The sequence below is a fragment of the Zalophus californianus genome, chromosome 9, assembly GCF_009762305.2.
Source record: "Zalophus californianus isolate mZalCal1 chromosome 9, mZalCal1.pri.v2, whole genome shotgun sequence".
NCBI classification, from domain to species: domain Eukaryota; kingdom Metazoa; phylum Chordata; class Mammalia; order Carnivora; family Otariidae; genus Zalophus; species Zalophus californianus.
The window spans coordinates 123676997-123691658 of NC_045603.1; the positions used below are offsets into that span (position 1 = coordinate 123676997).

Sequence of the window (14662 nt, forward strand, 5' to 3'; positions counted from 1 at the left end):
ATGGTTAAACAAAATGTGGTCTATCCACACAGTGGAATATTACTTGGCCATAAAAAAAACTCAGTACTACCGATACATACTGGATGGATGAACCTTGAAAATGTTATGCGGAGTGAGAGAAGGTAGTCACAAAAGATCACGTATTGTACGATTCCATTTAAGTACAATGTTCAGAAGAGGTAAATCCATAGAGATGGAAGGTAGGTTACAAGTTACCAGGGGCTTGGGGAAAGGGAAATGCGGTCACTGTTGGTGGGTACAAAGTTTCTTTTTAGGGTGAGAAAAAGGTTCTGATTAGTGTATAGTGATGGTTACAAACACACTAAAAACCACTGGATTGTATACCTTAAAAGGGTGCATTATACCATAGGTGAATTATATCTCAATTTAAAAAAGAAAATAAAAGAATGAAGGTCTTTGAGAGTTAAGTTACTCTTAAAAGAAAATCTATGAGCCTTTTGCCTCATTGCACCCGAGAGAGCAAGATGGGTCACCAGCAGCTGTACTGGAGCCATCTGAGGAAATTTGGCCAGGGTTCTCGTTCTTGCCGCATCTGCTCAAACCGGCACGGTCTGGTCCAGAAATACGGCCTCAGTATGTGCCGCCCGTGTTTCCGTCAGTACGCGAAGGATATAGGCTTCATTAAGTTGGATTAAGTGAACTTCCTTGAATTGGTCATCCAAGATAACCTGCGTTAACTGCAGATAACCAGGGTACCTACTTTAATGTCAACTCATTGTACATAAAATAAAAAATACTCCAATTATGAGTGCTTTAAAAAAAAATCTATGAGCAAGACATGTATCAATTATTAAGACTTACCGTAGTCATGGTAATAAAAACAGTATAGTCTGGCACCAAAGTAGACCAGTAAAACAGAAAACAGAGGTCAGAGGCAGATCCATGTGTATAGGGGAATTTAATAGTCAAGTGGCATCACAAATCAATGGAGAAAGCATAGATTATTTGGTAGCTAGTGTTAGGAAAATGGACTACTGTCAGATGCAAATAAACCTGAATTACTAGCTAGCGCCAGACAGATGGACTCCAAATGGATTGAAGACCTAAAGTTACTTGAAAATGTAGAGGAATAATTTTGTGACTTTCAATGGGGAAAATTCTTTTTTTTTAATTTAAATTCAATTAGCCAACATAGAGTACATCATTAGTTTGAGATGTAGAGTTCAATAATTCATCAGTTGTATATAACACCCAGTGCTCATCACATCACGGGCCCTCCTTCATGCCCATCACCCAGTTACCCTGCCCCCCACCCCTTTCCCCTCCAGCAACCCTCAGTTTGTTCCCTGTAGTTAAGAGTCTCTCATGGTTTGTCTCCCTCTCCGACTTCTTCTCATTCAGTTTTCCCTCCAATGGGGAAAATTCTTAAATGAAACCTCAAACAATAAAAGCTCAAACTTGACGAGTTCAATTACATGGAACTTAAAAATGTTGTGAAATGTGAAGAACATTGTGGATAAAATTATAGACTCACAGAATGGAAAAGTGATCTGTAATGGCTAAAATCAACAAAAGATTAATATCTGAGAATACAAGAGACATTTTCATATCAACCAAGAAAAAAGTAACAATTCCAATAAACAAGTCAACAAAGGATATAAAGAAGCAATCTATAGCAGAGGATAGTCACATACTTCTAAGGCTGATGTGACAGGTGATCAGAGGCATGACATACCACCTAATAAGGCAAAATTAGAAAGCTAGAAGTGACAAAGGTTGACAGGGATGTGGGGATATCTGAATCCTCATGCACTGCTGGGGGAAATGTAGCCTGGTGCTGTCATTCCACAGAGTGACCAAGCACTTATACCTACCCTATAATCCAGAGATCCTGTTGCAGGAGTACTATCAAAGAAATCCTCACATGGGTCCATCAGGAGAAGTATTTGAGTCTAATTGCAATATTGTTTTTGGCAACAGGAAGCTACAGGGAATCTTGCTATGTATCACTTGGGAGAGTAGATAAATCAAATGTATATACTTTCTAAAATTCATACACCCCTATGTGTGCACACATACATGCATGCCACATATAAATGCTCACTAGCCTGAGGAATAACTAAATCTTTGTTTCTGCAAATCTGATTTGCCTGAGCTTATTCTTAGTTCTAACCATAGAGAACCTCATACTTTTCTTGAGTCCCCACTTACCTACCCCACACAAAACTCATCATACCAGGTTGGGATAACGTGATTTCTAAAACCTACACTCTCCTAACCCACTCGGGCCAAATATCTATGTTTTTGCTTTTTTCCACATTCTGAATTCCGAGTGCAGGCCTAAACTGCTTCTCCTGGTTCTCCTGCAAACCCTGAAGGCACACTTCATTCTTGTCTGTTTTCCTTCCAAGAGACTAGATCTTCTTTTAAATCTGAGCCTAAGCAGGATCTCTGGTTCTACTAACAGATTCTGCTCGATGGCTGTCCACTTAAACTTTGGAGCATCAGCCTTCTGGAACCCTGCCTCCTTTCTTTCCATGTGAACCCTTTGTAATTCAGCTAAGACCTCTTGTGAGCTCTTGACTTTGACTGGGATAAGAGCTTGTTGAGTTCTGTTAGACCTTGAATTTCCCCTCGTACAATGAAGCCTCACTGGCACCTGGGCACATTCTTTAGTGTCCTGCCATAGGTACGTCACTTGTTGTCAGGTCCTGGCCATGCCTATCTGCCTTTTTTCTCTTACTTGAAGAGTAGACCACAATGCCCAATGCAGGAGGCTGAATAATGGTCCCAGAGCTGAGTCCTTCTAGTTCTCCTCCTCCTCCCTGGGACCTGTGAATGTTGCTTTCTATGGCAAAAGGGCCTTCGAAGATGTGATTAGTTGGAAGATCTTTAAAAGAGGGAGATTATCCCAGATTACCCAATGGGCCCAACGTAATCACAACAGTCCTTAAAGAGCAATGATGAGGAGCTGGAGTTAGAGCAAGAGGAGAAGGTGAGCTGAAGTGGAAACAGAGACTGGAGTGATCTGCTTTGATGTTCAGGAAGGGGCCACAAGCCAAGGAGTGTAGGTGGCTGCTAGAAGCTGGAAAATGCAAGAAAACATCAGAGCCTTCAGAAGGAACCAGCCTGTTGACACCTTGACTTTAACCCAGTGACACTGATTCTGGAGTTCTGACCTCCAGAACTGTAAGAGAATAAATTTGCCTTAATTTAAGGCACCACATTTGTGGTAACTTGTAACAAAGCCATAGGAAACAAATAAACACTTTGGACCTATGATATGGGAAGACCTCCTACTCATAAAACCCAGTGGTCTTTTCCCTTTTCCCCTTCCTTCTTAGCCTCCCTTGGGAGGCTGCCAGATGTAGCCACAGGAAAAATATGGGTTTTGAGGGGGAAAATCCAGATCAGCTTCTAATTAGTGTTTCTATGCAAGAATTCTTTTTTGTCATTTCTCAGAAAATTTATGTTTTTCTACATCCTGAGGAAAAAAATCAGCTGAGAAACTGGGGGAAAGGGGAAAACGTAATTCTCTAGGCAAAAATGAAAGCTTAGCAATCAACATAGAAGGGGAATATTTATGATCTAATCAGTCAGTCTGACTTGTAGCTGTTTATAAGTGTGTGCTTCTGGCTCTACCTGCTGCTAATCATGAGTCATTCTGGCACATAAAATAAATATTAATAAGTTTATACACATTGTATGCTTTATTTAAATCCTGTGGATGATGTTTTGAGAAATAACAAGATGTAGAGGCAAAGAAATCCTTAAATTGGCAATTTCTACACAAGATGTTTTTGTAGTTCTGTTAATCTTGTTAGGAGCTCTAAATATTACATTATTTGAATACTAACCAACTCTGCTGGCTTTTTCCAATGTTTGAACATTTGCCATACCCTATAAATACTACTAAACTTAATATTTCATATTTACTAAACACAACATTTTAGATATCCATAATAATGAGTAAACTCATAAAGAATGCTGGAAATATTCTGAAGAATAAGTTACAATTTGGGGGAATTCGTGAGAAATTTTGTAAGTGATGATATTTCATTCCTGAACCCCCTAATTAGTATCTATTAGGAATTTAGAAGCACTTTTCAAATGCCTGCTCTATCATTTTCCTAGTTGCACAATCTTAGGCAAATTATTATTTTAAGCTTAAATGTCTTCATCAATCAAAGGGGACAATAATACCAAATAATTTGCTATAAGGATTCAATAAGATTTTATATGAAAGGTACCTGAGACATAATAAGTCTTCAAAAAAGTTCAAGACAACATGGGGTAAATTTTCATAATTTTGGATTTGGCTACAGACTCTGAGATATGACACCAAAAACACAAGCAACAAAAGATGAAGTAGATCAATTGGACTTCAGCAAAATTAAAAACTTTTGTGCATCAAAGGACGTTATCAAGAAAGTGAAAAGACAACTAACAGATTGGAGAAAATATTTGCAAAGTATATATCTGGTACATACCTGATCATATTTCCAGAATATATAAAGAGATCCTAAATCTCAACAACAAAAACACAATGCAATTTCGAAAAGGCAAAAGACTCGAATAGATGTATCTACAAAGAAGATAACAAATAACCAATAAGTACATGAAAAGATGCTCAGCATCTTTAGTCATTAGGGAAATGTGAATGAAAACCACGACGAGATTTACATCCTCTAAGATGGCAACAATAATAATAATGATGATAATAATAATAATAATTAAAAAATGGAAAATGGTAAGTGTTGGCCCGGATGTGGAGAAACTAAAACCCTCACATTGCTGGTAGGAATGTAAAATGGTACAACTACTGTGGAAAACAGTTTGATGGTTCTTCAAAAAAGGTAAACATAGAATTCCCAAATGACCCAGCAATTCCGCTCCTAGGTGTATACCCCAAACAACTGAAAGTAGGGACTCGAACAGGCACTTGTATGATAATATTCATTGCAACATCATATTCAATAGGTAGAATGTGGAAGGAACCTAAGTGTCCATCAGCAGGTGAGTGGATAAACAAAGTACGGCATATCCATACGATGGAATATTATTTCATCATAAAAAGAAATAGATGAAGAGGACAAAAGAGATCAAGGGGATCCAGAGCACACTTATCATGATGAGCACTGAGAAACGCAGAGTCATTAAATCATGATACTGTACCCCTGAAATTAATATCACACGGTATATTAATTATATTTCAATTTTAAAAAAAGGACCGAAGTTCTTACACCTGCTACAACTCGGGTGAACCTTGAAAACATATGCTGAGTGAAATAAGCCAGAGACAAAAAGACAAAGATCGTAGAATGAATGATATGAAGTATCTAGAATGGGCAAGTCAACGAGACAGAAGGAGGTCTGGAGGTTGCCCAGGCTGTGGCAGGCATGGGGAGTCATTGCGTGATGGCCATGGAGTTTCTGGTGGTAGAAGAAGTGTGATGAGGAAGTGAGGACAGCAGCACATACTGTGACTGTCGTTATGCCTCTGCATCAGTCACCTAAAAATGGTGAAAATGGCAAATTTTATATGAAATATATTTCACCCCACCCCCCAAATGCTCATCCTCATGGGGCTTCCTCATGAGATTGGGCTTGAGGAAACGTTTCATTGGCTGGGAGACTGAGAAGCCACTCCCCGCCCCCAGGGGTGCTGTCCCTGGAGGACTGAGTGTCCACTATCTTCACCAAGACCACGAGCCCCAGGTGCGGAGCCTGGCAAGGGGATGTGTGGCTCCCTGAATGGCTGACTGTCCTCTTAGCTTTTCCTCGCAATGGATTCATTGCAACAGGAGACCCTGCGCCAGCCTATCTGTCACCATAAAGCATGAACACGAGGCAGGGCCTACTGCGGAGTTAACCTTATCTGAAAGGCATTATGTGATCAAGGGAGATTTGGCAAGCTTTCGCATGCTCGGCTCCACAGAGGAGGCTGAAGGGCTGATTTTCGCTTCTCCAGCTCATTTTGACTCAGCCAAATGAAGGAATAGCAAACACAGTGTCAGTGTGATGACTGAAAGGACACAAACCAGACACAGGCTTGCTAAGTTAAGTACATTCAAAGGAGAAATATTTATATTTTACATTTTAAATAGTCCCCGAGGGAAGCACAATATGTTTTTCATCTCGCTTGTGTTTAAGAACTTATCGTACTTGAAAAGCAAAGGAGGTCCCCCGCAAGCTATGGATTCAAATGACAGTGATTGTCTTATCATGCAGATCAAAATAACAGACTTGGAATACAAACGAGGATTTCTGTGTGAACACATGCAATATAGGTTATGCAGAAGAAAAGGTAAAAATGATTGGACGAACAAGGAGCATACATTCTGCCACACTAGACCCAGGCAGCTAGGAGGTAAACATGTCCCCACACTTCTCCTGGAACACAAATGCACATTTTTAGGAATGTGTTTCCTGAGACTTTGAGCAAAGGATATAGAGATTCGTGCGAAAGGGGAATTGGGAACATTCTAGAAAAACTCAGAGAAGGGGACAAAAAGGCATATGATTTCTGATCTGGCTTGACCCGCAAGATACGGTGTGGATGGAAAAGGTGCTGTTTTAAAACTGTAAGTCTCTTGAGAGAGGGGTGACTTTTCATGGTCCCTATGTGAGCAGAAAGAGTAAAAGAAACATTATGGTTGAGTTGTTTTCTGAGAGACAAAGGACCACCCAAGCAGATGAAGATAGAGAGAGAACTCGATGTTAGGGGCTTGGAAGGAATCATTATCTAAGGAAATGAGGGAAAGAGGCAACATGGAAGACAACTCCACCAGTTTATGGAAGATAACCCTCATGTCCATCATGGGGTACAACCTTCTACTCTGTGGGAAATACCAGTACTCTTTGCTGTGACACTTCACTGTGAGGGATGCAGAAACTGGCTTGCCAGGATTTGGGTCCCAGCTTCACCTCCTGCTAGTTGTGTGACTTGGGCCAAGTCACACACTCTGTGAGTCAATATCCCTAACTGATAAATGAGGCAAATAATAGTATTTATCTTTTTTTGTTTTAATAAACACACAGCTCATTAGATGCCAGTTACGATGCTAACTACTTCCAGTATTTACTCCTTGATTTTCATAATGATCTTTAGGTAGTAAAGGTCGTTGTGAGGGTTAAATGAGATAATACAGGTCATTATTTATAAAACAGTGCCCAAAATATAGAAAGTGCTTGGCAAATTGTGCTAGTGTTAATATTCCTATTGCTTTTGAATGAACTCAATTTAATCTTTACTCATTTTCTTATAACGGGGCTGATCAAAATATTCCTAAGAGAAGTAACAATACAATGATAGCTATCATTTATGGACAGCTTATTATATGCTGGGAACTATGTTACGTTGCTTACACATGTCATAGCAGCCCTGCAAGGCAGAAAGTGTTGCACCTGCCTCAGATGGGAATGGAGGTTCAGAGTGGCTAAGGAATTTGCTCAAGTTAACACAACAAATAGTGTCAGAGGCAGGCTTCAGAGCCCATGCTCTTTCAATATGTCAGGCTACGGAAGCCAGAACTAATAAACAAATTTCACAATCACTGGACAGACCATAGAAAGAAGTAAATTCATTTGAACTGTCGAATGATACCCATATGTGGCATGTATATTCTCTAAACATCAGTGAACTCACGTACGAATAACTACCTCCAAGTAGTAGATACCCTCACCGTGCCTGGTACACATGGGTGCCTCACAGATGAAGGTGGTGGTCCTAGGGCTGGCAGTGGTACAGGGTGGGGTGGGGGGAGGAACAGCTATTCCCATTATGTGATAGGATGCAGATGTAGAATGATTCCCCCAAACCTCTCAGTCTTTCAGTTAGAGGGTGACATCAATAATATTAAATCCTTTTGTAAGGAAAGATCTTGGTGAAGAAAGAGACAGTGGAGGTCCCGGAAGGAAGACCACAGCAGAACACAGCTTCAAATCAGACAGGCAGTGTGGAGGACAGAGGACCAGTCAGGGGAGCTGGGTTCTAAGCTCAGCTCTGCAGCACCTTGGCCAGGATCTGTGTGACTCCCCAGCCTCCATTTTCTGGATTTCTGAATCCTCTGATGAGCCAATAGTAGAGTGAGACTTGGGGGTGGTGTGGAAATTCAAACACGCTGGTCTAACCCTGAGATGCAATGACCCATCCATTATCCTGGTCAGAGCCTCCAACCCCAGCCCACCCGACTCTGCTGCCTTGATTCTTTGATTCTTCGATGCTAAATGGAAAGAAGGCTTCTGGAAATAGGATTGAGGCTGTGGCACCCCTTCCAGCATTGTGTCTGGACAGCTTTCTCTCCCTCTCCCACTCCTTGTCCCCAACACTAAACCAGTTTCTCCAAACCTCTTCCCATAGCTCTCGTTCCTTTGCTGCCAATCCTTTGTCGTCCAGAACCTATGTTTCCCCAACATAGTTCTGGTCACACCACATTGTACTAGCCTCGTGGTATTTTAAGTCCCACCTTTGTAAAATAAAGGATTGAGCTGGAAGCCGTTAAAGTTTCCTTCCAGGCCAACCGTTCTCTGATTCTGTACATTAAGTTGTATATATTCATATTGCATGTCTATTTCAGAGAAGAATTCTATTTAACTTTTAAGGTACTGACTTATCAGATCAACAATAGTCTTGACTCAGGACATAATTAGACAATCAGACAAATATTATGACATGAGCTCAATTTTGAGTGTGTCTCTTCTTTAAATAAATTGTCCAGAATGAAATTATCTACTATTTGTTTAGATGTTCACTGTTTGCAAATACTCTCAAGTGCGCTTTCTCCTGTACTTCTTACACTAACCCTAAAAGATAGATGTCAACCCCTCACCAATTTCTTACAAACATCAGTGTACCCACGTAAGAATAACTATCTCAGGAAGAATGAAGGGGGGGAAATCGGAGGGGGAGACGAACCATGAGAGATGATGGACTCTGAAAAACAAACTGAGGGTTCTAGAGGGGGATGGGTTAGCCTGGTGATGGGTATTAAAGAGGGCACGTTCTGTGTGGAGCACTGGGTGTTATATACAAACTATGAATCATGGAACAGTACATCAAAAACTAATGATGTAATGTATGGTAATTAACATAACAATAAAAAATTAAAAAAACAAAGAATAACTATCTCAGAGTCGTACTAAGGGTTAAAGGAGGTGATACTTACAGTACCTAGAACAGTGCCTTGTACACAGTCAGTGCTTAACCAATGAAGATGGTGGTCACGGTATGGCAGTGGTGTGAGGGGTGTTTTCGTTATGTCATATGATAGAGATATGGGATGCTCCCCCAACCCTCATCCCTAGAATCACTATCTTCAAAAAAAAAAAAGATACCTAAACAGAGATCCTGTCACGTGTTTTACCTATCTTTTCCCATATTAGTCAGAAAGGAAACTTCTGAACAGTGGTATGCCAACTGTTGAGTTCTGGAGCTAGCTGTAGCCTCTGAGCTTGACAAAAGAATCTAGCATCACCTTTCCTGAAAACCAAAGTGTCTTAGTCTGTTTCGGCTGCTATAACAAAATACCTTAAACTGGGTAGCTCATACATACCAGAATTTTATTTCTCACAGTTCTGGAAGCTGTGAAATCTTAAATCAAGTCCCAGGCAGATTTAGTGTTTGGTGAAGGCCTGCTTCCTGATTCATAGATGGCTGTCTTCCTACTGTGTACTGACAGGGTGGAGGTGAGGGGAGCTCTCTGGGCTCCATTTTTTAGGACACTAATCCCATTCATGAGAGTGTAATCACCTCCCAACGGCCACATCTACAAATACTACCCTTGGGGGTTAGAATTTCAACATATGAATTTTAGGGGGACACAAACAACATTTAGTCAATAGCACAAGGCAATTTTAACTACCTTGTGACACTATTAGAATAATAACTAAAAGATTTTTAAAAATAACTTACAATAATAAAACAAATAAAGGGGCATCTGGGTGGTATAGCCGGTTAAGCACCCAACTCTTGTTTTCTGCTCAGGTCCTGATCTCAAGGTCATGAGGTCAAGTGCCACAATAAGCTCCACGATCAGCACAGAGTCTGCTTGGGAGTCTCTCTCCTTCTCCCTCTGCCCCTCCCACTCATGTTTTTTTTCTCTCTCTCATAAATAAATAAATCTTTAAAAAATAATAATAATTTACAAAAACACCAAACTAATACTTGTACAACTATGGGTAAATACTTTGAATATCCTAACTTGTGACCCCATCTAAAAGATTAGGCTGGCATTTCATTAGATTGGTCTCATCTTTTCTACTTATCAGGTTTCAGTTATGGAGGGTGATGTATAAATTTTATCCCAGGAGAAGAATTTAAGAGATAATCATAATCTCTTGATAATCAAAGCTTCCTAAAACCCTTTCATTAAAACAACATTGAGAAAAGAATTATATACCACTATAAAAAAATAAAAAACTCGTAAAAGTAATTCTTTGTAGCCTAAAGATTTGCACAACTCCACCAGGGATTAACATTTGTCACCATAAATACTTACGTAAAACACATGTTTTACGTTTCTAGACACATCTCAGCTAACTTATGAATCTATGAAGCAACCAGATAATCAGCTCATATGAAGCAAATGGGGATGGTTTCTTCCTTTCAGTGCCTTTAGGTAAATTAGATCTGCTTCTTATTTATGAAGACAAAGCAATTTGGCATCTCTGTGAGGTTTTCTGTTTGTTTTCAAATAGACTTTGAAAACATTTTAAAAACTGAAATATTGGTTGAATTTTCAATTCAGTTGCCAAAGCACTTTAATTGAGTTATTCAGTTATTCATCAAATAGTTACTAAATGCCTTCTATGGGCCAGGTAAAGATGATGGTTCTGTAAATATCAGGATAAACAAAATGTAGTATCTATTCTCAAGAAGATTGCCTTCTGGTGGGAAAGAGTATTGTCTAAACAGTGATACACCAAAGCCATGATTACCATGATAGAGATTCAATGAAAGGAGAAAAGATGGTGATAGAATCCCACTGGGTTTGGTGAGACCTAGGAGGAAGAATGAGGGAAGAACTTCTGAAGGAAGTCATGCCCAAGGCATGCCAGATAGAGGGGACCACGCTGCAAACTCATGGAGGTGAGAAACAACAATACTACGAGGAAAATATACAAGTAGTCTGATTTTGTTGGAACGTAAAACACAAAGAAAGAGGGACTGAAAACCCAACAGGAGAAGTAGAAAGACGACAAGTCATGGATTTGTTAAGTTAGTCCATGTTAAGTAACTCAGACATTTTCCTGAAAGCAATAGGGAGAAACAAAATATTTTGAATAAGGGAATGACGTGCTCTGATTTGTTTTTCAGACAGTTCATTTTAACGAATTTTTATTTAGCACCTGTGGGGTAGTATGCTAGGTTCTCAGAGTATAAACATGAATAAGAGGGATCATTTTACCCTGGAAGAACTAAAAGTCTAGTGGAAAACACAGACAAGGAAAGAGTTAACTTCAAAATTTTTGGTAAGTGTTATGATAGTGACCTGGATATTTGAAAAAAGAACCCTCAGATATAGTTGGCAAACCTAAAATAGCTCCAAAAATAGCTGGGAAAGTGATTCTCTTCCCTGAGTTCTACATACTATGAAGTTTGAGCCTTTGTAACACAAATATGTTGTCAATTTCCATTCCTTCCAACAAAATGCCTTTGCATGGCTGTCAGCTCCTATTCTTGGTGGTGGTGGTGGTTGGGGGTGCTTAGAGGTCATCTAGCTCCACATCGCCTTAATAATAGCCTTTCACAACTGGGGAACCCCCCCTCATTCCAAAGTAGCTTGTTCCACTGTTGGAAGCAGATGTGTAAGAAAGTGGATTCCCACACAGCACTTCGGAATGACCTCTTCTAGTGCTGTCTTTTGAGTTTCTTGTCTGAGGCAGTGTGTGTAATGGGGAAGACCCAAGACCATGGAATCACAGTAGCTCTGCCATTTATGAGCCGTGTGGTCTTCATTAAGCTACTTAAAACTTTCTGATTCAAGTCCCTCATCTCCAAAATGGTTTAACATGGGACGTAAATGATGAGAGAAATATTATAGGTAAAGCAATAAGCAAGTGCCTCGTATAAAGAAGTTCAATAAATAATAGTTATTACTATTATTATTAAAGTATAATTCTGTTTATGCCCTCTGTCCTCACTTCATTTAAAAAAAAAAAAAGGCAAAACTTACTTCCATGAACTCTAAGTGTTGGTCTCAGTATTGTACTCATTACCTGGGTTCGTCACACATAATACTATAACAGAATACTATCTCTCTTAAGCAGAAAAAATATGTAGACAATTTCTGACAACTATTCCTAATATTCATTTATTGTAACTGCTGATCTGGGTAACTTAGTATCCAAAGAGCATCTATCCTTTCCGAGTTGACCTGAGAGACAGGTATTTCTCTCTGCATTTTTTTGAAGGGCAATGCATTTAAAACTTAGAGTTTTTTAATCCATAGTAAACACTTTAGGTGACCTTGCACATCTAACATTTTGCAATTGCTTATTCTATTGCTCCAAATCACAAGATAAATAAACACCTTCTGATTCAAGATGTGGATATAGAAGGATCCTCTTCCCACTGACAAACCTACAACTACAGAAGGGATAATTTCTTCTGAAAAGAAAGCCCTAAAACTAGCGGGGAGGGAACTCAAAATCCTAACCTTTTTCCTGAGGAACGAAGGTTTTGAACCTCACATCTGGCATCTCAACTTTAAGAGCTCTACCTGAGAGATGAGCCCCCAAAACATCTAGTTTTGAAAGTTAATGGGACTTGCCCGCCTCCCCCTCGCCCCGCCCACAAGACTACAGAGAGCTAAGAAACAGTTCTTAAATAGCTTACACAGAGCCTCACCCATGCCAGGGCCCAGGGCAGAGGAAGCTGAATGAAAAGTGCCCAGACTTTTTGTGAAAGAGACTTATTTGCTTATTTTAAAGCATCAGCCTGAGGGGCAGGCATCCAATTTAACCCACAGCTAGGGATCTAGTGAAATATTCTTCAAAGACAGAGGTTGACAGGCACCATCTTAGCACTCTCCCTCTGCCTCATTCCAGCACCATTATCTCCCAGAAAGGAGCTTCTATATTTATCTGGTGCCCTGATTTTTACAGCCGCTGCCCAGGACAAACCTCTAGATTGCCTGGCTCTGGTATCCAGTGTGGTTTATGCTGGTGGGTCCCCCAGGACTGAAACAAAGAGAGAAAGAGTTCTTAACCAGCTCCAACGCATGCACAGAGCACAGGAGAGAGGCAACAGGCTGAGGCAACCAGTCTTGCTATTCAAGAAGCCTATTAGCTTGTCTTTGTAGCTGTGGCCTGAGGGCAGGCTTCCAATTAAACACACACAGAAGGATTGACACTAATCCTCTTCAGAGACTTCAGAGTGTGAGTGATATCATTGTGATCTCTCTCTGTTGTGCTCCAGAGCACTGGCATATGCCAGAAGGGAGCTTGTGCACACATCTGAAGCCTCAGTTTTTATGTCTGGCACCCCAGCTTTTGTGTCTGCTACACAGAGAACACATCCTTTGATAGTCTGTGGTGGCCAGTGTGACTTGTGTCCATAGTTTCAATGGGATGGTGGCAACAAAGCAAACGGTTCTCACATCTGGGTTCAGCCAGAGGGAGCAGACAGAAACACTTGCCTTCCAGTCTTCCTTTGAATGAGATAAATTTGCATGTTTTAGATCCTACCTGAGGATCTGGCTTCTAATCAGCCTGAATCTAGGTGTTGACTGAGATCCTCCCCTTTGGGACAGTGACAGGTGTGGCACACCCTCAACTATTGGGAGTCACTAAAGTATAAAGAAGACTGCTTGGACAATCACAAAAGTTTGAGAGACAACCAAGAGCTAGGGCAGGGTTGAACAATAAGCTTCATCTCCTGCATGAGTATACTCCTTCAAAACTGGGAGAGAGGACTGTTTTATCTAATGCACAGAAACCAACATAATGAGCCAAGGAAAATGAAGAAATAGAGGAATATGTTCCAAATGAAAGAACAAGATAAAACCTCAGGAAAAGGCTTTAATGAAACAGAGATAAGTGATTTATATGAAAAAGAGTTCAAAATAATGGTCATAAAGATGTTCACAGAGCTTGGGAGAGGAATGCATGAACAAACAGAATTTAACAAAGATAGAGAAAATATAAGAAAGTACCAAATAGAAGTCACAGAGCTGAAGAATACAATAATTGAACTGAAAAATACAAGAAAGTTTCAACGTCAGATGAAGCAGAAGAAAGGATCAGTGAACTCAAATACAGGACAGTGGAACTAACTCACTCGAAGCATCAAAAGAAAAGAGAACGAATATAGCTTAACAGACTTATGGGATGCCATTAAGCAAACCAACAAACCAACATTTGCACTATAAGGGTCCAAGAAAGAAAGGAGATAGTGAAATGATCAGAAAATTTATTTGAAGAAATCATGACTGAAAACTTCTCTAACCTGGGGAAGGACACATACATACAGATTCAGGAATCCCAGAGGGATCCAAATAAGAGAAACCGAAAGAAACCCACACCGAGAGACAGATTATAATTAAAGTGTCAAATTCAAAGACAAGGAAAAAAATCTTCAAAGCAGCAAGAGGAAAATAAGTTGTCAAGAACAATGGAATCCCCATAAGATCATCAGATTTTTTAGCAGAAACTTTGCAGGCCAGAAGAAAGTGGCACCATATATCCAAAGTGCTGAAAA

At 40.0% G+C, this 14662-nt stretch overlaps 1 protein-coding gene across 1 annotated transcript; it reads left to right on the top strand.

The window, feature by feature from the left end:
- Window positions 1-485: 485 nt before the first annotated feature.
- On the top strand, window positions 486-656 carry LOC113922997 (40S ribosomal protein S29-like). Its single transcript, XM_035721875.1, has one exon. The coding sequence runs from the start codon at window positions 486-488 to the stop codon at window positions 654-656; it is 171 nt and encodes a 56-aa protein (XP_035577768.1).
- Window positions 657-14662: the final 14006 nt, after the last annotated feature.